Source organism: Carettochelys insculpta, chromosome 4 (assembly GCF_033958435.1).
Source record: "Carettochelys insculpta isolate YL-2023 chromosome 4, ASM3395843v1, whole genome shotgun sequence".
Lineage (NCBI taxonomy): Eukaryota > Metazoa > Chordata > Testudines > Carettochelyidae > Carettochelys > Carettochelys insculpta.
The window spans coordinates 114,477,469-114,505,064 of NC_134140.1; the positions used below are offsets into that span (position 1 = coordinate 114,477,469).

The 27,596-nt window shown below is 42.2% G+C and overlaps 1 protein-coding gene across 2 annotated transcripts in view; it reads left to right on the forward strand.

Moving 5' to 3' along the window:
- The window catches only part of EIF4E (eukaryotic translation initiation factor 4E), a 53,197-nt gene extending 26,882 nt beyond the window's left edge, over window positions 1-26,315 (forward strand). For both annotated transcript variants that reach the window (XM_074993563.1, XM_074993562.1), the window contains exons 4-7: window positions 244-307; window positions 8,528-8,641; window positions 23,225-23,364; window positions 25,451-26,315. In XM_074993563.1, the coding sequence (XP_074849664.1) occupies window positions 244-307; window positions 8,528-8,641; window positions 23,225-23,364; window positions 25,451-25,565 (433 nt within the window). In that variant the 3' untranslated portion in view covers window positions 25,566-26,315. The remainder of the gene's footprint in view (window positions 1-243; window positions 308-8,527; window positions 8,642-23,224; window positions 23,365-25,450) is intronic.
- The last annotated feature ends 1,281 nt before the right edge of the window (window positions 26,316-27,596 follow it).

The window sequence follows — 27,596 nt, forward strand, 5'->3', positions numbered from 1 at the left end:
ATGCTTTTTTATGTTGGGTTTCTATATTGCTGACTATGGGTGTAGCTTCAGAAATCAGTTTTAATAACTTAATTTTTAATGTAATGATCCTTTTAATTTAAGCGTGGTTTGTCAGTCAGTCTCTGAGCGTATGGTTTCAGTTTTCTTAATACTCAAGAACAATATTTGCATCTTCACAAGCTGCTGAACTTTTTAAATCTACCTGTTACAATTATGTGTTTTTTTTTCTTTGTTTTCAAATAGTTTATACAACCATATCCAGCTCTCTAGTAATTTAATGCCTGGCTGTGACTACTCGCTTTTTAAGGTATGCCCAGAAAGTTTTGTAAATTATTAATATAAATCACAATTTTATAGAAATGTTTTCTTTAAAAATTTTGATCATGGAATCTGTTTGTTCAAGTGACTAGTGATATTGGGAACCAAGAAAGTGCTGAGTCTCTGCCCTCTGAAAAATCAGGCTCTTTTAAGATGGCTAAAGTTGGAGGCTCAAAATCACTTGACTGCTTTGATATTGAGTCCCATGACCCTGCCGATATTGGATTTTATCACCTTGTATCTTGTTCGTGCCTGCATTGTATGCATTTTTGGAGATGTGTGCCCAAGTACTTGATATGATCATGTTTCAAGGTTGTATTTAGTAGTGGAAAAGGTCTTTCATTCATTAGTTTATATAATATGATTTTGAGATGTAACAAAAGGGTTAATACTGCTGTTTAAGTAGTATTTTTGTTTTACTTAATAAAACTAACACTGTCAAGTGGTTAAAATTAATTGCACTGTTAATAATAGAACACCATTTATTTGAATTAGTTTGGGATGTTTTCTGTATCTTCAGATATATTTATTTTTAAATTACAGGGTCAACCCCTGTGGTCCAGACTTGTATGGTCTGGCATCCCTGTGGCAGCTGAAGCATGCATGGGGAAAGGCTGGCCCTCTGCTCGACATCTCTCCTGCCTTGTCAGACCTTCCTGGAGCATCACAAGCTTGGGAAGGCAGGAGAAAGGGAGGGCGGGAAGAGTGGGGGCAAGGGATGCTCCGTGAAGAAGTAGGATGGTTGTGGAGCCCTGTGGCCAGGGAACAGGTGTGCAGCCCTGCAGCTGGTAGTGGAGGCTGGGAGCTCGGTGTGCTTTCATGGGGCTGCAAAGCGCCACATCCAATCCTGCCTCTTCCTCTAAGTGTCTTATGTCCATCCCCTGCTCAGTCAAGGGCGGTCCCTTTTCTGCTACTGGAGGGAGAGCCCAGAGAGAGACAGATGCAGCAGAGGGGCTAGTGTTGACTGAGTGGGGCGGGGTGGGGGCTGAGTTGCAGGGAGTGGAACTATACACTCAGGGGAAAAGACAGGGTGTCTGCACTGTTCTGTGGCCAGGAGTGCAGCCTGGCTCTTCTGGAGCTTGGTGCACTCCTGTGGTTCTGTGTTCCTGGCTGCAGGTCTCTGGAGCCACCCTGCCTCTTCTCCCCAAGTATGACCTCTTGTGGTCCAGCAAATTCCTCAGTTTGGAGCCAGTCAGGTTCTGAGGGTGCTAGAACAGGGAGGCATACAACCTGTACAGCACAGAATACAAAGTGTATAGTGTTCATTTCATTTTTTTATTAATTGCACTGTAAAAAGACAAAAGAAATAGAATTTTTCAGTTCACCTAATACAAGTGCAGTGCAATCTATTTATCATGAAAGTTGAAGAGCAGTGTATTTCTTTAGTACCTACAAGTTCGTTCATTCCTATTTGTTGTTCAGCCATTCACTTGACAAGCATGTTTATTTGCAGGAGATAATGCTGCCCTCTTCTTGGTCACAATGCCAAATGCGATAAGACTTGTGTGTCCCTTCATGCTTCAACCACCATTCCAAAGGACATGCAACCACAGCAATGACAGGTTCTTCTCAATAACAGTCTAAAGCATTGTGGACTGATGCATGTTCATTTTCATCATCTGTGTCAGATGCCACCAGCAGAAGGTTGATTTTCCTTTTTTAGTGTTTGTGGTTCTCTACTTTCTGCATTGAAGTGCTGGTCTTTTAAGGCTTCTGAAAGCATGCTTACTCCCTCAGCCCTCAAAGATTTTGGAAGGCACTTCAGGTCCTTGAACGTTAGGTTGAGTGCTGTAGCTGTTTTTAGAACTCTAATGTTGGTACCTTCTTTGTGTCTTGTCAAGTATGTGGCAGAAGTGTTCTTAAAATTATGTGCTGGGCCGTCATCCAAGACTGCTATAACATGAAATTATGTGACAGGTTGCAAGTAAAGCAAAAGCCAGAGACCTACAGTTTTCCCCAAAAGAGTTCAGTTACAAATTCAATTAACGCATTTTTTAAACAAACTTTGTCAGCTTACAAGCATGTCTTTTGGAATGGTGGCTAAAGCTTAAAGGGGCATACCAATGTTTGGCATTTATTGATCATGTAAATACTGTGCAGTACTGACTACAAAAATCCCATGTGAATTGCTTTTCTTGTTTTCTGGTGATGTAAAAAAGACGTGGGCAGCATTCTCCTCTCCCCTCATTATTGTTAAATTTGGTTGTTTTAATGATTGGCTGAACAAAAAGTAGGAGTGGATAGACTTGTAGGTGCTGAAGATTTGCATTTTTTTTCAGTGCAGTGCTGTTTACATATATCTGCATTTGTAAGTTTGTATCACCAATAAAGAGATTGCCTTACAGTGTTTATAACTTGAAAAGTACTACCATCATTTTTACAATGCAAGTATTTGTAACTAAGTATAATATAACGTGCACAGTGTACACTTTGTATTTTGTGTAACTGAAACCAATATATTTGGAAATCTAGAAAACGTCCAAAATATTTAGTAAATTTCAATTGGCATTCTGTTTAACAGTGTGATTAAAACTCATTGTGATTTAATTTTTAATCTTTTTTTTGTTAATAGCATAAGTTAACTGATTAATCAACAGCCTTAACAACTTAGGCACCTCTCATTAACTTTCCTTTGTTATTTTAAGTTAGTATAGTGTTATGAAGTTTGTCATACCATATATTATAGGGAGTTTCATGCTAACTGGCAACAGCTTTTTAAGCATTATCTTGTGATTTTGCCTGTAACTTTCAATCTTGACCTAGAGGAATTGCCTCTCAGGGTGATCAAATAGTTTGATCTCTCTGTGGCTGCCAGTTAGAATGCAAATGTGGGAAAGTGACCTGATATCATTAACTGTCTTTCCACTTTCAGCTTTCTTCCAAAGTTCTGTGAAGCACAGGTATTGCATTATAGCTCTTATCTGAAAATTAACTATTAAAATATTTTTTATTCCCTTTGTTTATTCAGTCATATTTAAAAAATTATTTTTTAATGAAACACAGTGGGCTGATAACAGTATGGGAATGGGAGCTGAGCTCTTTTTATGTCTGGTGCTGGAAGTATTAAAGTTTGAATTGCAATGCCTTCATTGCTGGTATGCCTGAAATCAGAAGAGTTTGTCTTTTAAATGGTAGGTTGACTTTTTTGCAAGGAAAGCAGTTTAGAGAAACGTTTTACTTGTAAAATCTACATATTTTGCTCTGAAATGCGTTGAGGAAGTAAACAGTGGCTGCTGGGATGCCACTTTGACTAAGGCTATCTCTGCCCTACAGCATAAAGTAGATTTTAAGGCAGTTAGCTTGATTTTTACAATGTGACTGACTTCACTGTGAATACCATTTGGTCACATTTAAGGAGCGCTAAGTCAACATTCTTATGTCTATTATCCCTATGGTGTGTAATGCTAAGTTCAAATTTAAAAGGTCAGAGTGATGCTAGTGTGGAAACAGCATAACTTTAAATAGATTTTATTGACCTCCAGAGGTGTCCCCCAGGTATCCCACAATGCCCTGCATGTGTCTGTTCTGGCTGCTTTCACCTCCACTGATCTCCATGTGTGCCAGAAATAGGTAACAAGAAGCCTAGGAATTTGAATTAGGTGACAGGAATTTGAATCCATTTTCATTCTGACCAGTGTGGATAACGCACCTCAGGACACAAACAGCCATCCAGTCCAAGCCATCTAACCATCATGACTACTCAGGGTTCTTAGGATTTGAGTTCTCAAGCTTGCAAAAGAGCTCCTGCATGGAGCCACAACAAGATTCTGCATATCATTTCTGTGTGGGGGAAAATAATCAGTGATGAGCAACCTGTGAGTCTGCAAGTGAAATGCAGACATTTATCAGAAGAATTCACGGGACATGATCATGAAAGGGTACACCAGGGACACTCAGCAATGCTGGGTCGAAGTAAAAGAGCTCAGGCAGAACTATCACAAAGTGAGAGAAGCCAACGGGAACTCTGGGTCATCTCCCAAGACGTGCCACTGCTACAGGCAGCTGGATGCCATTCTTGGGAGGGACCCAACCATGGTCCCTGGAGGTTGCAAGGACTCTTCAGGGGACTGTCCTCAGGCTCCAGTGTGAGCCAAGGGGGGAGCAGGAGGACGCTGACATTCAGCAGGTGTCTGAGGAAGCTGGCCCTGGCAGCCCGAAGCTCTTCACACTCAACCCGGAGCCAGTATGCTCATCGACACCAGAAGCTCAGGTGTCCAGTGATGGTGCCGAGTGGTCTTCTGGTGAGTATTTTTTAGAACACTACAAGTGGGTTGGGTTAGGGTATAGGTTTACTTCTGTGGAGCGCATTTTTAAAGCTGCTACAAGTGGTCTGCTGCTCGGGCACGGTAGCTCTATGCCATGTAGAACAGCTTGTTAATATTTCTGGAGGTGGAGTGCTTATCCTCTTTTGGAGATCTCCATAAAGGTCTCAGCCAGGAACTCTCTTATCTTTTGCATGAGGCTTTTGGGGAAGCCTGACTTATTTTGACTTTCACAATAGGACACCTTGCCATGCCAGGCAATCAGTGAGTAATCTGGTATCTTGGTGCCATGCAACATTCTGGCAAATTTTCCAGCCCTGTGCTCTCTCAGTATGAGCTTATTTTCTTTTTCACTGTGTTATTCTTAGGAGGCTGATGCCTTTTTTTTGCAACCGAGAAGAAGCACAGAAAATTTTATTAGAGTTTTTTGCATTGCTCCCTGGCCATTGAAATTTCCCAGGATGGCCCTGCTGCACCATGTGGCTGGCAGGCTCTCCGTCTCCCTCTTCACATGGCTTGCAGGCTCTCCTGGCTTTCTCCCTTCCCCCCCCACTGCTGGCTTTTCCCCTATGCAAGATTGATGGGAAGTCACCAAGAAAGGTGGGGTTTTTTGCTTTGCTTTGTTTTGTTTGTTTTTGCTGCGCTTTGCAGTTTACACGTATGACCACCCCAGCCCCCTTCCACTCCACCATGCAGACAGCAGAATTGAACACTCCCTCCCACCATGCAGCTGCTGGTCTCGGCGGATCCCGCCCCCTGCCATCCATAAGCCAACAAAATCTTACTATGTCCACAATAAAATTGTCTGGATAACTAATGGTCTCTGTTCTTCACAGATTGATTCATTGTTGTCCTTAAGAAGTCTAAAGTAGCCTTGGAAAACAAAAGTTACAAAGATTTTCAAACCAGACACACATTGATTCTGGGGATAAGCTCTTTGTGTCACATTTTAAAAAAAATTGTATCTAAATTTTGACCTTCACTGTCTTTCAGAGGCAGTGTGTACCGGGAAGACAGGCTTGCTACAATGAGGCAAAAAAGGAGATGCAAACAGCACATCATCCTGCCACAACTTGAAATAGCTTACAAGGAGCAAGTGAGAGCCACTGCTAACCAGAAGCGGACACAGCAGTGGTGGCAAGCCGTGCCCCAGTGCAGGAACAAGGTCTCAGCAGAGCTCCTGACAGCTGTCAGGGAGCAAACCAAGATCATACGTTCCATGCCAGAGCTGCAGAGGAACACCCACCACAGGACTCATCATGCAGCATCCACACCCTGTTGCCTGGCCTCCCCTTGATAAGGCTCGATCTCCCTTCATCGGGGTCCCCGAACCCAGGGGGAGGGCAAGGACAGTCTCTTGCTCCACACCCAGGACCTCTTCATGCTGCAAAAGGCTCACATTCCACCACAAGTGAAGCCTTTTGTTTTTCCTTTTCTTTTCCTACCTACCTACCCCTTAACTTTCCCCCATATGTGATTTTTTTTTTTTTTTAAACTGTAGGGTTATTTATTGGTTCATATGGGATGGGGTGCACTTGGCGATGCTTTCATAAAGGTCATGCACACATCATGTAGGAGGAGTGGTGGGGGGTGTCACAATACTTAAGCAGCAGATTCAGCTGTGGAGGGAGGTCGGTCTGCTCATTCATAAATCTATTTTTCAAAGCCACTATGATTGCTGTTGCTTCTGCATGTGTATTGGTGAATGCCCCTGTGTCTGCTCTGCATGCAACCCAGGCTGATGTGAAGTTTAATCTCCTTCAATTCACAAATATTATGGGGAATACAGCACACTGCAACCATGGTGGGGATGTTGGTTTGGGAGAGTTCCAAACAGGTCAAAAGGCACCTGAACCTGGCTTTTAAATGGTACATTCCACCACTACTCTGCACTTGCTCAGCCTGTAGTTAAAACACTTCTGTCTGCAGTTTAGGTTGCTGGTGTATAGCTTCGTGAGCCAAGGGAGCAGAGGGGGTAAGCAGGGTCATGCAGTATCACTGTGGGCATCTCCACACCACCAATCTTGATTTTCTGGTCTGGGAAGATGTCTCATCCTGGAGCTTTCTGTACAGGACAGAATTTCTAAAGATGCATGCGTCATGCACCTCTCCCGACCATTCCACGTAGATGTCTGCGAGACAACCTTTGTGATCCACCACAGCCTGCAACACCCTTAAGAGATACCCCTCGTGGTTTATGTACTCAGCCGCCAGGTGGTTTGGAGCCACGATCTGTTGCCCCACTGCAGTTAGGAAACCCCATGGTCGCAAAGCCATCCACTGTGCTGCATATTTCCTGGAGTCATGGTCTTCCACATCAGATGGTCACAGATTGCACTGGCTACCTGCCTCACCACTGCTCTCACTGCAGATCTGCCCACCCCACATTGATTTCCCATGAACCGGTAGCTCTCAGGTGTTGAAAACTTCCATAGAGCTATTATCACTTGCTGGTGAACTGTCAAAGCAGGTCTCATTCAGATATCGCTGCACTTCAGGGCAGGGGGCAGCAATTCACAAAGTTCTATGAAAGTGGCCCCACCAGTGTGTGCTAGTTTCACGTCTCCAGAAATGGCTCTCAGCTGCAAGCAGTGTATCCAGGGCAGCCAGAAACTCTGCATTCCTGTTCTCACTTGTTCAGTATCACCATCCAAATCATCTGCATCCATCTCATCATCCCATTGTCTTTCTCTAATAAAATGTTGCACAACATTTCAGGAAGTGGCCATTACACACTGTGCAACGGCTATAAGCTGTTCAGGATCCATACTAATGCTGTGCAGTGGTGTGAGCCAGGAGCTGGCTTTTGGAAAAGGGCCCGAAAATGGCATGAAATTCCTTGGGCCAGCCTTTTGTTTTCCTGGGGGGGGGCCTGCACCACCCTCTCGGATATCAGACACCCACAAGCATTTGTGGGACATTTTTTCCCCATAAGCAACTGGCACAAAAACCCAAAATGCAGTGGGGCTGCAGGCACTGTGGGACAGAGACCCACAATGTGTTGCTGGTACAGTCAAACCTAACTAAGGGAAATGGAGACACACTGTAGACTTTCTGGACACATGTCGACTTCCTGGACATTTGTAGATACTCATCTTCAGTTTCAGAAAACTACCAGCAAAAAGTCGACTTCAGTAAATTCAACTTTATTTCGTAGTGTAGACACAGCCTTAGCCTCTCTTTTTCAGAGTAAGTAACTTTCCCACTTTGCACTTGGTTAAACTGAAGCACAAAGATTTGGTAACATGGCCATAATTACACAATCTTGATGGCTAAACTGGAGAATGTAACTCAGGGTTCTATGAGTAAAAAGAAAAGGCTGTGCCCCCAACTCTCAGATCTTGGGGCTAGTTGACTCAGATAGTGGGGTTACTAATGCCGCATGTCTGTTCCTGCTTGGGCTGAAGCTTGACTCTGGTATCTTCCCTCATTTGCTAGGTTTCAGAGTCCAGGCTCCAGCCCAGTCCTTACCAGGTATACTGCTGTGACCCAGATCTGAGACTCATTGCTGTAGGTTTTAGTATGCAGTGAAGACATTCCCCATGTTTTAATTACTGGTTATGTTACCCATTTCAAATAGGACAAAACAAATGTCTAACCTGGGCTGTATTTGAACCAATTTATATGGAACATTCTGTAGCAGGCTTTGGTTTACTTATACATGACTTGGCTCTACAAATAAGAATTCATCTGTCTGTGAAATATTATTAATATTTTGGGTCCTGAATTTCTCCATTACTACCTATCATGGAACTGGTCTTGCTCTTAGTTGTCAGTGTTTATCCTACAATAAGGTACTTGGGGGATGGGTGGGGGGATCATTATTGTTCTTAAATTGTAAAGTTTGTCCTTATGTTGCAGTTTAAATGTTACATACACTTTATGCGGTGTAAAAAAAACCACAAATGAGAAATTTTGTTGTTCACTGTCTTACTCTACATTTGTAGGATGGGATTGAACCTATGTGGGAAGATGAGAAAAATAAGCGAGGAGGACGATGGCTTATTACACTAACTAAGCAGCAGAGACGAAGTGACCTTGATCGCTTCTGGCTAGAGACAGTAAGCTCTATGGCACTGCATGTTACAATTTAAAATGTTTTAATAGCTAACTACAAAGGCCTTTCCTTTTTTGGCAATGTTAAAATCTTGAATGACTTTTTAATCCTTACAAAAATAGATTATTGTGAAACACAACGTCACTAATGATGCTGAAATATGTCATTAGCAGTAAGAAAAGCAGGCAAATATTAAGCTATATTTAAAGTTGATTTGCAAATGCTTTTTAAGAAGGCAGCTGGCAGTTGTATTTGCTGCATGACCAGCATAGAGGTGATTCTGCACACAACTGATTAGCCCTCATATTCTTATGATTTAGACTGTTTGTCATGTGTTTCAGCTGCTCGTAAAGTTCAGTTTACATCTTGTCTCTAACATTGCTCTTAAACAGATTAATCTATGTTTTATTTGAATTTGGTATTCCTAATAGTAGTTCATACATGCAGTGGAATTGGTTTAAGTGTTTTCAGTGATCTGTTTTTACCTTCTTTCACTTTATGTAGTGAATACTGAATATTATGTGTTCAGAAACTGTACTGGTATAGTACAGTTGTTTAGTGCATTACATAAAAGGTTCCGTTTTCCCCTCTCCTGGTTCTTCTAGAAAATCATGCAGGGTTAGGGAGGTGTTCACTGGTTCACAAAATGTATCACATGAAAAAGGCTGAAGTTTACTGAGTAGATTCTTCAGAATCTAGCAGAATCAGATGCTTGATGGAATGTCCGAGCATTGCAGTGTAGTTGATACATTCAGAATTGTCATCCTAAATGAGTAATCACATGACAGTAAACTTAATACAGTAAAACCCCAAGTTACGCAGGGGTTGCATTCCTCGGAGCCCCCACGTAACTCAAATTTCATGTAAATCGGGGTGGGGGGGTGCTCTCATCTCCCCACCCTGGGAGCCTGGAGCCAGACGCATCAGCATCTGGTCACTTTCCACGCTCAGCCACAAGAAGCCAGGCGCAGCAGTGCCTGGTCAATTTTCCAGCTCCCTGCTGCTGGCAGGATCTGGGAAACTGACCAGGCACTGTTGCACCGGACTGCCAGGACTGAGGGGTTTTCCCTCTCCCCGAGCTCCCAGGGGTCAGGTGCTACTGCGCCTGACTCCCAGGTCCATGGGGGCTTGGAGGAGGAGGGAAGGGAGACGAGAGAGGTGGGAGCAGGAAGCCCCTCAGCCTCTGGGAGCAGGGAGCTAGGCACAGCAGCGCCTGGTCAGTTTACGGGCTCACTACTGTTTGCGGAAGCCAGGAAACTGACCTGGTTGCTGCTCCTGGCCCCTGGGGCTGAGGGGCTTCCCCACCTTCCCCCTGCTCTCAGCAGCCGCATCCCCCTGGCTTCCCATAGCTGGGGGAAGCAATGGCTGGAGCCCGAGAGTTAGACATTTATGTTACTACAATTAACGCATCCTTTCAGAATTGTTTTTTGTGATTGAAAATATACTGTGGGCAATATTTTCTGACAGCTGAGGAATGCAAATATGATTCGATGAGTAGCCAGTGCCCAGTATAATGTAGGACAAGCTAAAGGCTCAAGTTATGCTAATTGCCTGTGGCTAAAGGGATAAGGCTGCTTGGCATCAGAGGGAACAGAATTGTTACAACAGCTCTTATACTGGGCCATCCTGTGCTGGGTCCTGGTGACAAGCTTTGCCTTTAGGACAGGGCTAATCTTTTTTTTTTTTTTTTTTTTTTTTTGTAAAAGTCCAAATTTCTTAAAGTCCCGATGCCACAGAAAACAATACGACGATGATGATGATGATAAATTCAGTTAATTGAGAAGTCTTTAGAGGTTTGGATTTGGCCCATAGACTACCTATTTAGGTTTATTTTAGGGTGTGATAAAGCTGCTGATAAAAGGCAGACTCACCACAGCCCAGGATCTGTTGCTGTCAGTTTGTGTTTCCCCACTATGCTGCTGCTTGGAAACACCAGTAGCAATCCAAGTGACTTTGGTGAATATATTGGTTCACATGCAGCTTTGAGTGAAACTCTTGGCAGTGAAGGAGTGCTACATCTACCAAAGCCATGGACACCACAGACGCCTGTATGAGTATCTTTAGGTTACTTGCTATTTCTCATACACCATAATAAATGCTGCAGCAGAGAAACTTTCAAGTCTCCAAGGTTTGTACTTCAAAAATGACAGGGAGGCTGTATGCAGTTTCTCAGTGTAATGTAAATCATGCCATCTTGATCAGCTGAAGCTATGCTTTGTTCACTTCTGTTACTTTAAACAAAGAGCAAAAATGCAGCCCCGTAGCATTTTAAAGACTAACAATGTAATTTATTAGGTGATGAGTTTTCATGGGACAGACCCACATTGTCATATCTGGAAAATCCTGATAAATGATAACTGAGACAAAGAGAATTTAACAGAAAGATAGGAAAAAAAAACCAAAACTGATGAATCAGCTAGAGAGGACAGAAGTGAGGGACAGAAAGGAAGAAGAAAATTAGTTACAGCAAATATCTTAAGTGGGCTTTGTGGGATCATTGAGAATATCAAAGGTTGGGAAACAATCCTTGTAATTAGAAAGGTAATTGATAACTTTGTTGAGCCCTAGGTGAAAAGTGTCAAACTTGACAATGAACTCTGATACAGGTATTTCCCTTCATAATCTGGTGTTAGTCTCTTCAGACTTTTAAGTTTTGAATGCTATGACCCACTAGACTGAAGCACTCACTGACATATTTAAGTATCGGAGGGGTAGCCATGTTAGTCTGGATCTGTAACAGCAACGAAGGGTCCTGTGGCACCTTATAGACTAACAGAAAAGTTTAAGTGTATTCAGATTCCTAATGTCTGATTTGTGTCCATTCATTCTGTGGCCAAGTGATTGTCCATTTTGTCCAATACACATAGCAGAGGGGCATTGCTGGTATAGGGTGGCATATATCACATTGGTGGAAGTGCATGAACATGAGACCCTGTTTATGTGATTGACATAGTTAGGTCCAGTAATGGTGTTTCTGGTGTACATATATGGACAGAGTTGGCAACAAGGTTTGTTGCAACGAAAAGTTCCAGGATTAGTGTTTGTGATGTAGCATGTGGCTGATAGTGAGAATTTTCCTGAGCTTAGGCAGTTGTCTGTGGGAAAGTAAGGGTCTGGCACCAAGGGCCTGTGAGAGTCCAGCATCATGTTCCAGTATTGGCTATAGATGGTTGATGATGTGCTGGGGGGTATGAGTTGGGGGTTATGTGATGAAAAGTGGTGTTCTGTTGTTAGCCTTCTTGGACCTATCTAGAAGTAGCTGGTTTCTGGGTATTCATCTGGCCCTGTTAATCTGTGTTTTGATGTTTGTTTTTCCCTCTCCCTGTGGTAGAGATCTTGGAGTTTTTGGTCTCTGTCAGTAGGATTGGAGCAGATGAGGTTGTATCTAAGGGCTTGACTATAAACAATGGATCGTGTGATGTACCCTGGATGGAAACTAGAGTTGCGAGTAAGAGTAGCAGTCAATGGGTTTCTGGTATAGAGTGGTACTGATATGACCATCGGTGATTTGTACTGTGGTGTTTAGGAAATGGATCTCTCATGTGGAATGGTCAAAGCTGAGGTTGATGGTGGAGTGCAGGTCATTGAAATCACTGTGAAATTCTTCATGAGTCTCTTTACCATGGCTCTAAAATCAGTGGTTCTTAACCTTCCCTGCAGCCTGCACCCCAGTGGTTCTCAAAATATGTTCTGCACCCCTTATCAAAAATGAAATAGGTTCTCCCATCCCTTATTAAAAATCAAAAATGGAGATGGAGGGCATGTACATTTTTAAATGCATATTAAATATTTGTGAAATAGTTTTGTTACTACTCATTATAAATATTAGTACAGTAGGCATACAAAAATATGCAAGTACTACCCAGAGATGTTGAGGAGTTTTGCTGGGGAAGTAAACTGTAACCAATTGCGTTAGCAGCTAACTGAATTCATACATAGGTTTGATGAAGCAAAGTAGTTGTACTTATGTGCCTGTGCTTAATTTGTTTTTGATGATTTACCTTCTACAAAAATCTGGCATGTGTTGCATCCCCAGAAGGGGCATTGTGCATCCCTGGGGGGGGCACCCCAGGTTAAGAACCACTGGTCTGAATGATAACTATATCATTGATGAACAGTAACAGAGAGGGAGCCGTGCTAGTCTATACACTATCAAAACAAAAAGCAGTCAAGTAGCACTTTAAAGACTAGCAAAATAGTTTATTAGGTGAGCTTTCGTGGGACAGACCCACTTCTTCAGACCGTAGCCAGACCAGAACAGACTCAATATTTAAGGCACAGAGAACCAAAAACAAAAACTGCTCTGATTTGCTCACCTTGATCATTTTTTTTTCTGATTTGTCCTCCTTGATTACTGTTTTTGGTTCTCTGTGCCTTAAATATTGAGTCTGTTCTGGTATGGTTATGGTCTGAAGAAGTGGGTCTGTCCCATGAAAGCTCACCTAATAAACTATTTTGCTAGTCTTTAAAGTGCGACTTGACTGCTTTTTGTTTTTATATCATTGATGTAATGTAAGTAAAGAAGGGTAATAGGGAATGGTAGCTGACCATTGTTCTAAGTCAGCTATAAAAATATTAGCATACTGTGGGGCCAATAGCAGTGCTGCTGCTCTGGAGGTATAAATTGTCCCCAGATCAGAAATAATTGTGGGTAAGGACAAGGTTATGTAGCTCAGCCACCAGATTTGCTGTGGTAACATCAGGGATAGTGTTCCTAATGGCTTGTAGTCCATCTTCATGTGGAATATTGGTGTAACGAGCTTCTACATCCATGGTGGCAAGGATGGTATTTTCAGGAAGATTTCAGATGATCTGTAGTATCCTTGGGAAGTCAGTGGTATATCAGAGAAAACTTGGAGTGTGGGTAGGATAGGGTTTGAGGAAGAAGTCCACATAGCTGGATAGTCCTGTAGGAAGGGTGCTAATACCTAAAGTGACAGGGCATCCGGGGTTTCCAGGTTTATGGGTTTTTGGGAAGCAAATAGAATAATCATGGCCAGGGCTCTGAAGCTGTGTCCGTGTGAATTTGGTCCCAAGTAGAGGCAGGGAGCTCCTCAAGAAGAAGGCATAGTTTCTTTTACTATTCTTCAGTAGGAGCAGAGAAAAGAGGTCTGTAAAATGTAGTCTTGGAGAGCTGTCCAGCCACCTCCTGTTCATAGTCTTAGTCATGATGACTACAGCACCCCTTTTGTCAGCTGGCTTGATTTATGATGTCAGAGTTATATTTGAGACTCTGAATAGTATGAAAAATGAAAGAAACATGGCATTATTACTTTGAAATATTTTATAAATGGAAAATACAACCCATTTGACTTTCCTAGTTCAACATAAAAACAAAGGTTAGGAAAACTGAACTGTTCAGTTGTTAGTCACTTCCTGCACATGTCCTAAGTGCACAGTCAGATTGATGGGTGATTGTGCAGTCATTAATTGTTCCAGTGATTTGTCACAACTAGCTCACTCAAAAAAATTAGCTGTTTGCAAGTATAAAGTATTTTACAGTAGTGTTTGAATTTTTTCATTATCTAATAGAAATAACATGTCTGTAAAATAGTATCCTTGTCACATCTTTTCTGCTTTTGTTGCTTAAACAGTATGATACTCTTTTATCACCTAATACTAAAAGAACATGTGTTTTAAATAATGCTGCTTTGGATGATTGGCATAAATCTAAAGGTTTAGCGCTTCCAGTGAATATAATGTGTTCTCCTTGCAGTTGTATGTAGCTTCTATAGCAAGGGTGTCCAGTACGCTCCCCATTTGCCATATGTGGCAAATGGGGCAACACAGCGTGGCAAATTGCAGCTCAGGAGAGCCAAACGTGGGGTGCCCCTCTGATCCTGGCAGCCTCCAGCCACATACGGAGTCAGCTGGCATGGCGTGGCTGCAGCCACATGGTAGGGCTGCCTGGCTGCGGGGGAGCAGTGCCTGGCAGTTGGGGGCTTTTGGCGATTCCTTACTTCCCTTTTGGCCACCACTGGACTGTAAAATGTATGAGTTTTTTACGCTTTGGTTCATTTACTTAACACATCGATGGCTGTGTTAGATTTCCTCTGCAGTTGCCGATCAATCTTTAAGACTTGATATCATGTTTTCACTACTTTGAATAGGTGCTTTAAGTCTAAAACTTCAAAAATGATTTTGAAATTTTTATCCTAAGGTAATGGTCAGTACATAATGTCTAAGATACAAATGAACTGCAGTAATTTACACAGGTGAACTTCTCCAGCCCATTTTGTAAAATACAGGCCAAACAATTTTATTAAAATAATTCCTAGAATATATCTTCATAGAAAAGCATCTAGTCTTGATTTAAAAATTCTCAATGATGGAAGATCACAATGACTATTGGTAAAGTGTTTCAGTAGTTAATTATGCTGACTGATAAAATTATGTGCCTTATTTCCAGTCTGAACTTTGCTAGCTTTAACTTCCAGCCATTGGGCTCATGTTATACTTTTCTGTGCTCTACTGAAGAGCCTATTAAATATTTGTTCCCCATGTATGTACTTACAGCCTGAAACCAAGTCAAACCTTAATCTTCTCTTTGCTAAGCGAAACAAGTTGACCTCTTTCATTTTTGTAACTATAAAACACATTTTCTAATCCTTTCATCATTCATGTGTCTCTTCTCTGAATGCTCTCCCAATTTTGCATCGTCCTTTTTGAATTATGGACAGCAGAACCGAACATATAGCATTCCAACAGTGGTTGCTTCAGTGCCAAATAAAGACACAAGATAACCTCCTTACTTCCACTTCAGATTCTTGTGTTTAAACTCCCAAAGATAGCTTCGGCCCTTTTGGCCATAGCGTTGCAACGGATGCTCATCTTTAGCTGATTATCCACTGTGACCACCAAATCTTTTTCAGCCTTTCTGTTTCAGAGAGTCCTCCATCCTGTAAGTCTGGCCTACTGTTTTGTTCAGAGGTAAATATTTATATTTTACAATATTAAAATGCATATTCTTTGCTTGACCATCTTACCAAATAGTCCACATCAGTCAAAATCAGTGACCAGTAGACTTAGTTATTTATCTTCTCTCCTTCTCCCTCCCCCATCTTTATTTGCAGATTTTTCAGTGTAGTTACTGCTTTCTTCTAGATCGTCCATAAAAAAAAAGTTAAGGTAGGCCAAAAAATGATACCTCTGGGGTCAACTACAAACCCCATTTAAAATTGCCTTTTGAGATCTGTCAGCCAGCCATTTAATGTGTTCCATGTTATTTTTATCATTCTAGTTTTTATCAGAGTTCTGCCAGTACCAAGTTTCATGCCTCAAAGAAGGCTAAGCATATTAGATCAACAGTATTACCTTTAACCAAACTCTTTATTTTCACCAAAAAAAAAAAAAAAAAGTTTTCCATAAACCTATGTTGATTGCCACTAATTTGTATTATCCTCATTTGCATTTATTTGAGTCCTGTATTAGCCACTTCACTGTCTTGCCTGGCATCAGTATGAGACTGACAGATCATCACCCTTGTTGTCCAGTCTGGTTAGATGTTCATAGATGTTAGGCAGGGCGTGTGTTTTTCCTTTTGGGACACCCAATAATCACACGTTCCTCTTCTTCCTGCTCATGTCTGTTCAGTATAAGTGTTTGGGATTGCCACATGCACCAATGCTAGAAGATTTTTTGCTTCACAGTGCACATAGGAGAGCTGGCCCAGGCACCCTCTGCAATAGTCCCAGGCACCCTTTATAGGCCCTCCTTGACCCTTGGTTCCTTCTTACCGCCAGTGACAGTGCTTGGAACTTGCTTGCCTCAATGTAAACTGTTGCTCTCTCTTCTGGTTTGTTGGACTGTTTTCCATGTAACTAGGGACTTAGCTTTGGGACATGCCTTATTCTCTGGGCTCCAAAATGTGTCAAAGTGGCAGTCAGTGAGCAATTCCCACTGTGACTATTTGCAGTGCTTATGAGAGGCACACATTAGTGATAAGTGGTGCATTTGCAAGTCATTTAAGCCTCACACCAAAAAGTAGAGGGGCATTCGTCTTAAGGCTTTCCTAATGGAATCTGTCTTAGCTCCAGAGCATAAGCAGTTGGACAGTACACCAAGAGCCACTGTGTTGGTGTGTGGTATTCTGTTGGTGCCATCAGCTTCCAAGCATCTTTCTCAGGGTCTGCATAAGCCCAGTCAGGGCAAGAGCAGATCTCCAGGTCCTAAGAAGCATAAACACCCAAGACACTGGTCATCACTGACCTTTCTTGCCCAACAAACCTCTCAAGCTCCCCCCCTCTCTCTCCTCTTAAAGCAGCATTGTACAGCTGTAGGTGCTGTCAAGGCCAGAGGCCTTGCAGGTGGCCAGGTAAATCATGTTGATGTAAATGCCACCCGCACCTGTAATCATGGGACTACGGCACATGTTAAAGTTGCCACAGCACTGCCTGGGCCACCACAAAGACATCATCCCTTTCAGGTGGAACATGTAAAGACTCACCTCCATGCAGTGACAGTTGCAGAGCCTGCAGCCCAATTCGGTCCCCTGTGGGACCAAGAGCCACGGAGGGCATCAGGTGGGGCTCCCTGGGTCTTAGGTGCAGGTCTCCAGAGGCACACGCACAGATACTCTAGTACAGACAGTATACCTGGGACCAGTACTGATCGCAGTTTGAGCATCATTTGGCAGATATGTTACTGTTACAGCATTAACTCCTGCAGTAGTACCGTTCTCTGGCTTCCCCACAGATGTCCCTTTGGACCACAGGGATTGGCAACCCGGCCCGGCATCATGGCATTGCTGATTGGCCATTCAGCACCACTCCCTCAGCTTCACTTGCACCTGCTACAAGCTGGATGACCAGTAATGTCTGCACCATAAGTCTCCCGACAGTCAGAGTTCTCTAGGGGGCCTGTCTTGTCACTCACCTGTGTCCTGGGCATCAGGATCAGGGGGCCAGTTCACAGTACCTCGCTGACGCAACCACTCATTCCTAATCTACCGGTGCTGTATGCTCCATTGGCCTGGCCTTGTACCAAGCCTAAATGCCTCCCAATCCAGCTCCTTGCCCAACACCTTCAGTACTGCAGACAAGTTCCAGACTGTTAAGTAGTTGCCCCAGTCATACTGTTGGAATCCATGGAGGTTCCCAGTACCCTCACAGGTACCAGCCTTGGTAACCAGCCTGTCTGTGGCACCATTGGCCTCTTCTGCTAAATGCCCTCCAGCAACAGATATATTGATGGCTGCCACCCCACAGATGGAACAGGAGTTAGAGGCTTGGCCTCCTGAGTCCCAACAGTCCCCTGAGTGCAGGCCTCCTCTTCTTCCTTTATCTCATGAGGCCATCGTGGAGCTTCCTTTACTGGTTCTCCAAGACAGCACACAGGTCCACCAGGAATTCCTTAAGAGGATGACCACCAACCTGAATCTCCAGGTGGAGGAGCTAAAGGAACCTGAGGATACCTTTTTATGGATGCTTGGGCTGGCAGCCCTAGCCAGGCTGGCCATACCCTTTCACAATGGGTTTGGGGACAAAATAGCTTAATGCCCTGTGCCAAACTCCTTCCTTGATATTTTTTTTTCCCCCTCCCTTTCCCTGCCCCCATCTCCAACCAGGTGGAATGCAATTATTTTGTTCCTGCCAAGAGACATGATGGTATAGGTCATCAACTGCTATGAATGGCAAATTCAGCCCAGGGCAACCCCCCAAAAAATCAACAAGACTTGATTTATTCAGATGGAAGCTTAATTCATTCTCCAGCCTTCAACTCCAGGTAGCAAATCACCAAACCCTCACAGCTGTCTACTCTATATATGTGGCATATTTGATGAAATGTACCAGGCTCAGCATCTACCTCCTCTAGCAGTGGCTAGCATCATCATATGCATCTTCCAGACACTCCCTTGACAGAGTGGTGATTGCTTCAACTCCACTCCTTGATTATCTTGCCGGATGGACATGCCGCAAAAACATTTTGGTGGAAGTACCGTTCTGGGTTCCACCACACTGTTGAGTTCATATCAGATACTTCAGACCTGGGATGGGACATCTGTCTAGGACAAGGGTCTGCAACCAAAATATCAAGAAGGGACATTTTTTTCAAATTCAGTTACAAAAATCTGTAATTCAAGAGCTGCAATGCATGTGAATGAGACGGTCCTTAATAATGTCAGACTGTACTCTTTTTGTCATCCGTATTTTAAGAACAGCGCACATAATGACTTATACCAGTTCGAAAGTTGTTACGCCCATCTCCAGGCTTTACCCACCTTACACCCCCCCCCCCCAGATCCACCCCTCCATCACCAGGCTTTACCCTGTATCCCACAAACCTGCCCCCACTCCCCAGGCTTAATCCCGCTAAGCCCCGAACCCTCCCTTCATCTCAAGGCTTTATCCACTCCAGCCCCCAAATCCACCTCCCATCCCCAGGATTAACTTGCCTCAGCTGACAAGCACCTCCAGCTATGTGCGCTGTGGCTGCTCCTCCACAGCCACCACCTACCCCTGCTGCTCCTCCCTCCACTTCTCATCGGGGCTGTATGACTACAGCAGGGCCAGACTCGGTTTCTCCTCCTCCCAGCTCTCCTCACTTCTCCCACCTGCAGTGTGGGCAGCTCCCTGCTGTGCTGCACTGAAATAATGCAACTAAATTTAATTGGTTTAACAGCTGTATCCTTCCCGCTGCCCTGCTGGCTGTTTAAACCAATTAAATTAAACTTGGTTCTATTATTTCAGGTGCAGCAGGGCAGGGAGCTGCAAGAGGAATCAGTGGTGGCACTGCCCAGAGTCACAGGTGACTTCTTGAAGCGCCACATGTGGTTCTAGAGTTGCAGGTTGCTGACCCCTGTTCTAGGTGATCTCCAGACCCAAGACATCTGATTTGCACAGGAGGCATCCCTCCATATAAATGTCAGAGCTACAAGTGGTCATAGGATTTGTGAGGTCTTCCTCCCTTATCTGGCAGGCAGCGTGATCCATGTCATCTCAGACAACACGACCACAATGTTCTATATCAACTGTCAAGAAAGGAGCTCAATCTGGAACACTTTAAGGAGGCTGTCAGTTGTGGGGACTTCTGCATCCAGCATGGCATTCCCTATATGCCCAGTATCTCCCAGGAGCAAGGAATCTCTTGGCTGACCATCTGAGCAGACAGTTGTCTTCTCACCACGCATGGGCTCTCCATCCTCAAGTCACTGCCATGCTGTTCCAGCAATGGAGCATTCCTTCGTTGAGCCTTTTGGCTACAGAGCAGAAGACAAAATGCCACCACTTCTGTTTCAGTTAACATTTGCACACTGGGTCCCTGACAGATACTTTCCTTATCCCATGGTCGAGAGGCCTGTTTTATGCATTTCCCCCGATTGCTCTCATTGAAATTCCCAAGGAACTTGGCAGGCAGGACAGGGCCAAGTTCATTACACTGGCATGGCCCTGCCAACACTGGTTTGCTGCTAAGCCTCACAGTATTTTTGTGGCCTTGCCTTTCCACCCAGACCTGTTATTTCAGGACCACAGCTGCCTGCTCCACCCAGACCTGTCATCCCTCCACATCATGTTATGACTGTTCCATTTGTGAATATGGAGGAGCAATCCTGCCTGTCTGTGGTTTAGCAGTTCCTCCCGCGACGCTGCAAGCCGTTGTCCAGGCAGACACGTGATTAAGCAGATTAGGTTTTCAGTGTTTTCCTATTCAGACCATCCTTGATTATCTTCTCCTCTTAAAGGAGGAGGAAGGCCTGACACCAATACAAAGCCAGTCTGTTTTTTTGCATGACATGACATAACAGATTCCTGAGGGGTCTTGAGTGGCTCTTCTCATGTGTACACCCCCTTCTGTGTCCCAGTGGGACCTTAATCTGGTCCTCTTCAGGCTTACCAAATCACCCTTCAAGACCATGACCACATGTTCCCTTCTGCCTCTGTCCTAGAAAGTGGCCTTCCTTATAGCAATTATGTCAGCTTAGAGGGTCTCCAAGCTGGGTGCCATAACAGTGTCTTGTGTAAAGATGAAGTCCATCTGTGACTATACCCTGACCTTATGTAACCAACAAGGAGTGGTGACTGCATACCCTGGACGTTGGCAGACCCCTCATTTCCCTCATTGACAGAACAAAGGCATTCTGTAAGTCACCCCAGCTCTTCTTTACATACACTGCGAGGACAAAATCTTGGTATCCTTTCAGTAGATCTCCAAGTGAATAATCTCCTGCATTTGGATGTGCTCAGCCACCCTTATTTGTCAGGGTCCACTCGACCAGAGTGCAAGCCTCCTCTATAGCCTGGCCACCAGTCTTCCTATTGAGGAGATTTGCAAAGCTGTGATGTGGTCACCAGTACGTTCCTTGTTATTCGTTGTGCCCGAATGCAATGTTTGGAAGAGCAATGTTACAGTCTGCATCTCAGTGAACTCCTCCCACCTCCAGAGACGCTGCTTGCACTCTCCTGCATTGAATGGACATGAACGAGCTTTTGAAGAAGAAGAAGAATTAACTGTTCTATAACTGGTGTTCTTTGAGATGTGGTGCTCATGTCCGTTCAACATCCCACCCTCCTCCTCTTCTGGCAAGGAGGAACTTAGGGCGGAGAGGACTGAAAGCGCCCTATATAACATGGCATGTGCATGCCACTCGGGGGCTCCTGAGCAAACTCCACTGTTTATACTGCTAGGGAAAAAATCTTATGGCAGCAATGCATGTGGCGAGCGTGCACGCATTGAATGGTAAGGGACCCCAACAATTTTACTGGCAGAGAGGCATGGTGGTAATATCCCAGACTGAACGAGACCACTGAGGTAGGTGTGCCTGTAACAGTGGACCAGCTCAGTGAATGATGGGACTTTCCATTCCTCCTTAGTCGAAACAAAGATACTTCTTATGAGATAAAACAATGTGGAGCTGTGTGGCACTTTAGAGACTAACAGATTTATTAGGGCTGAAGTTTTGTGGGTAAAACCAACTTCAGATAAGTTGGAGTGGAAATTAGAGGCAGGGGTATATATAAGAGAACAATAAAAGAAATACATACCAAGTGAACCTCATACAGTTAGTACGGCCTCTTTGACACAATTGGTTACTGCCCCAAAGTTATCACCCGTCAGTTTGTATATGTTAACTCAATCAAAACATCTCAATTAGCTGCTGTCATCTTGACCTTATCTTTGTTACCTTGTTTGTTATCCTTGGAGAGCGTTTCTGTACCATCCATGACATGAGGATGTGTTTTTGTTGAGTACTCTTTATCTAGCTCTTCTTAGAAACTAGTGGTTCTGTGATATCAGCCTCTTGCCAGATTCTGTGAGCAACTCTTGTTTCATACCAGATCTCTGATATAGAGTCTTATATCTTGGACTCTCTTCCTACTACATCCTTTTCAGTCTCTTTAAATGTTGATACATAGTTAACTTTTTTCCAGTCTTCTAGAACTTCCTCAGTGTTCCAAGACTTTAAGAAAATCAACATGAATGGCCAGTGAACTCTTCAGGCTGCTGTTTTAAAGCATTTCTAAAAATGTTAGTGGAAAGCATTGTCGCTATAGTATGTTATTCATAGGGGTTTTTTGCCCCTCCCCCCAATACAGAACCGAGTTTCTACATAGTGTTGAGAGTTCTACCTTTTCCATCTAGTAATGGACCATTGTCATTGTCAAAATTCTTTTTTCCTAGTTTGTTTAAGAATACTCTTTATTGTTCTTATCTTGGCTGGCCATACATTTCTCTTTGTCCCTTTGCTTCCCTTACTAGTTTTCTACAATTCCTAGCTTAGGATTTTATATTTATTGCTATTGACCTTCTCTTCCTACAAGAGACTAAATTTTAGCCTTTCCAATCCAACTCAGAGGGGGCTTCATCAGTCCGCTATAGTAAGTAAACATCTCTGTGCAGTACCTGCATTTGTGTAAGTATTGTGCACTGGTGAATAGAACAGTTACAACATGGGTTGAGTCAGTCAGCTGTTTGGCAATGTCTTGGGTTTTCATTTCAAGCCTCATCCATTTCTCCTCATGCACTGAAGTTGAGCATGCAGCAGAGACGCTGCACTCAGACCCTGGAGAAAGAATATACTTTGCACATCTCTGTAACAAGCACACACAACTCCTTGGAACACTTCTGAGATGTTGAGCTTGTATCATACACAAAACACCTGAAAAGATGTATAGGGAAGAAACATAAACAGCATTTGTGAGGATGATGGAACTTTCAAGGTGACAGGTTTATAGAAACAGTTTCAGAGATTTAGGAGGTGGATGGAGGGGATTACTGTGCTATGGGTGGAGGGATTGGCAGAGGAGAACACTCATCTTTTAGAAAGACTGTTCTGTACAGGTTTCAGCTGTAAAGCCTGTAGATAGATGAACCCTTGAACTAAACATCTCACCTAAAAAGAAATAGGTATAGTCCACTGCTGTGTAGTTAAACCTTTCGTCTACTAATTTTAGCATATATTTTAGTCTTTGGTATTTAATGTTTTAATCATTGAGAATGAAAATAGTTTGTTTCTATGTGTAAGAAGTTTTCAGTATGCCAACCCTTTAATATGTCTAATAAAAGCTGCTGCACAAAAATAGAAGATTCCACTATTTTAAAAACATTCATATTTTTTACCTCCCTTTAATAGTCAGTCTTTATTTTATAGCTGCTGTGCCTTATTGGGGAGTCTTTTGATGACTACAGCGATGATGTGTGTGGAGCTGTTGTTAATGTTAGAGCTAAAGGTGATAAAATAGCAATATGGACAACTGAATGTGAAAACAGGGATGCTGTTACGCATATAGGGTAAGTGATGTTGGGTATTCAGTGCCTTAAAAGGAAACAGTCCTATTTATACAGTGTAATACTAATTACTCTTTACAGTCAGGTACAGCTGGAACCCCCTTCTGCCGAGACTGAACTCTCATGTCGCTGTGCTAATAAGCCGTGGGACCATGCTATGAGTAGCCATTTGCAATTCAAAGGCTGCTCATTAGCATGGATCTGCTGGGAAAGCCACGCCATGTAGACCCAGCCACTGAGTTTCCATGGTAGATGTAACATCATTTACCATGCATCATTGTGGGCAAGGGACATAACAGCAGCTTGGGAGCTAAAGTCATGGCAGTAATAAATATCCTGGAGCTCAAGGAGTTGATTTGTATGTAATATACTGAATATTATGCTTTTTTATTAGCAATTATTTCCAAAGTGGGAGGCATTCTTATAACTTCTTGTGGTTTACATTTAAAGTACAGATTGTTTTATCACTGGTCAGCTTTAAATAGAAAAGAAAGAGGTGATTAATATTGTTTTCTTTTCTGAAAGAAAGCTAATTGCAATATTTTCAGAAAGAGAAATTACATATTTTTCCAGAAAGGGTAGGCACAGAGAACCCTTTCCGTTAAAGGATTTGAGAAAATTCAAACTGAGTGATGATCTTAGACTAATGGAACTTTCTATTTTGTTGTTAGATAAAATAACCTAAGGTAGTTTAATACTTCAGTGGTCTATATTTGTTGCCTTGATGGACAAGCATTTTTTTTCTTGGACAGATTTTTTTTACCTACAAATTGTGCATGGTTGCATGATGACTTCTAGTCAATTGCATTCTGACTGCCTGTTCTGTGATGAGCAGAACTATTGACCATAATAAGTCCAGTAAAATCTGCCTTACATGTAGCAGTCACTTCGTTGCTATGCCATCTTTCACTTATGTTGGGGGCTAATCTTCAGTGGCAGGCACGAGTGGCTGAACTTCGGTGAAGACATGGTGGTAATGCAGGACATCACTCCAAGTATACATCAGAACAGTATTAACAAATACTAAACTAAAATTTAAAAATGTTTGAGATCACTAAAATGGAAAACGAACCACATGGAAGCAGTGAAGATGGCAAAACAGCCTAATGACTTTACATGACCTCATTAATATAACGTGTATTTCCTTTCCAGCAACAATACTGTCCTCTTTCCTGCCACTGAAAATGTATTTAACTCTAACACTAAAAACAGTCAGAATAAACATGGGTAGTCATGATTCCATTAATATCTTACTCTAAATATAAGTTTAAGTTTTAATTTGGACTAAATGGACTTTCAGACAGTGTCTGATAGTAGCCGACAGTTTGATCACTTTTGAGCTCTGACCAGTTCATAGAACAAAGTTAAAAGCACTTAATATTTGAATTAGTTACTACTTATCGAGAAACATTTAGGGCAGTGCATTTAGCTAGTTGTCATCCCTCTTGTCTATACCTAAACCTAAGCTCTTCCTTGTGTCCCCAGAGCTGTTGTCAATTGTGTCACTGACTGACTGGTCTTGCTGTACCATTATAGCTTTTAGAAAAGCTGTTTAAAGGAAAATACACGCAGTTCCTGTGCCAGTGAACAAGTGCTATGAACTTGATAAGATTTATTTCTTGAGTTTTTGATCATGTTCTGATCACTATTGTAATCAGATTTAGATAATATCAAATCAAATATTCTACACATTATGAAATTAGTAAAAAATGGATACACGCTTCATGGAAACCTTACACCATTTTTTAAGGCTTCTATTTATTGCCCATATATTAGCATGATTGGTTGCTCTTTGGTCTCTGGAGTGTATCTGGGCCTACTGCTTATTTTTCCAAGTGCTCTTTATCCTGACTAGGATAACACACCTTTCTAATAACTAACATAATTTAGATTTGACTTGAAGTAAGAAATAATTGACGTACAAAACCAGGATATCCTTTTTATTACACTCCAAGCAGAACTGTTTCTTAATAGAAAATTGTCTTTATGCATTAAGATGTCAGCAGGTCTGAAAGGAAATAACTTGACATACTATCCCCCCTCTAAAGAATGTTACTTAAAAACTCTCGTATTTTGTTCTTTTTTACAGGAGAGTATACAAGGAAAGATTAGGACTTCCTCCAAAGATAGTGATTGGCTATCAGTCCCATGCAGACACAGCTACTAAGAGCGGCTCCACCACTAAAAATAGGTTTGTTGTTTAAGAAGACACCTTCTGCGTATTTTCATAGGAGACTGCGTCAAGCAATCGAGATTTGGGAGCTGAACCAAAGCCTCTTCAAAAGCAGAGTGGACTGCGTTTAAATTTTATTTCCATCTAAATGTTGCTAAGATTTGTGAAAAGTCTCATTCGCCTTTGTCGTGTACTTCTGTGTTCAATTATTTTTCTATTTTGGCTGAAGTAACCATTATTCAATCAAAGGAGTTCAGTATACATTATCCCAGAATCCATAAACGTTTTCCTGGCCCACTGTCTTAATAGGTTAGTAGGACATTACTATTACAAAAACATTGGTTTATCCACAATATTCAGAAAATAAACTGCATCTCTATACCTTACAGAAAAATTTAGGTCTGTTTTACATTTGCATTGTATACAGTAACATATTTTGCTGGTTTGGAAAAAGTATGGTGCATAGAATTTTCTAGCAATTTTCTTAATACAGCATTGTCTTTGCTGTAACCTATGCTGATGGCTGCTAGACTTAATTTATTTGTTTCCCGAATTGATAACATTAGTGATACTCTGATTTCAGTTGTTTTTGCTCATGTAACATTGGTGAAGGGTCTGGGAATATGACAAAGGTGGAATAAACATTAATTTTGTGCATTCTTTGGTAACTTTTTGTTTTTTGTAACATCAAAGCTTTGCTACAGATTTATGCATTTCAAACAAATCAGTGATCTATGTTTGTGTGATTTCCTAAACAAAATTGTGGATTTTTTAAATGTAACACCATAATTTACATTCCTTACTAGAAATAGTATGTCTGTTTTTTGTATCTTACACTGTATTTTAACACTTTGTATTACTTAGGTTATATTCTTTGGTTAAAAATGGCTCAAGTAGACAAGCAGTCCCATTCATATTAAGACAGTGTACAAAACTGTAAATAAAATGTGTACAGTGAATTGTCTTTTAGACAACTAGATTTGTCCTTTTTATTTCCTTCATCTTTACAGCAGATGCTTATACTAATTGTGACAAGGCAGTCTGTATTGTGGCTTCTATTTGTAGTGTGTTTTCAAGAGAGATTGTCTAGAACTATAGTTTACTGCTATGGTTATTAAATTTTTTAATAAATCTTAATAGCTAGTACCATATTCCAAAGTGGAATTATATTGATTTTGGCTATTCTTCTTGAAATGATCAGTCAGTCTGATCATAATGTGTTGTGCAGGTTCTTCATCAGTGTACACAGAATTCAAGAGACAAGTTGCAAAGGATACAGGGCAAAAGCCAATCTGAGTCACTTGGAGCTACAGCAAGCATACCTGTCTGGTATAGCATTTTTTCATGAGTAGGGCCTTGGAGCACATTACCAAAGGATGCTGGTATTCTCTGAATTTTACAGACAGGAGGTCAAAATAGGTGGGAGGAAAGTTACATGTCCAAAGTCACTCAGCAGGCTAGTGGCAGAGCGAAGAATAGATCTCAGCTCTCCAAAGTTCCACTCTGGTATTCTGTCTTTTAGACTCTTCTGTCCTGTGCATGTCAATCACTGAAGTGAATGATTCTGCTTAAAAGCATGTAGCTCCTGTATGAGAAGTACTAATAAAACCCACTAAAGAAAAATACTATAAAGGAGTAAAATATATTAAGAACTATACAATCTGCTATTATGTCTTCCACAGCAGTGACAATTTTCCTTTTGTCTGAACACCTGCATCAACTGCCCCAGTCTCCCATGGGAGATTGAACAGATTTCGCTGGACGAATGGGAGACAATCTGAGAGGACGAAGATGAGGGATTGCAAGTGCTTTAGAGAAATAGGATTATCTTTTCAAAATGATCTGTACAAACTGGAAACCTGCTTCTTCCTAGGCACTCATTTCCCGTGTTTGGATGAAACTGATTTTTCCTTTCTAAGAAGAGTATTTTACATGTGTTGTTATTGAGTTTTATCCTATTTACCACAGACCTTTCCTACAATTTGCTCCATCATCTTTCTTGGTACAGATGTTAAGCTGACTGGTCTGAAGTTTCCTGGATTGTTCTTATTTCCCCATTTGT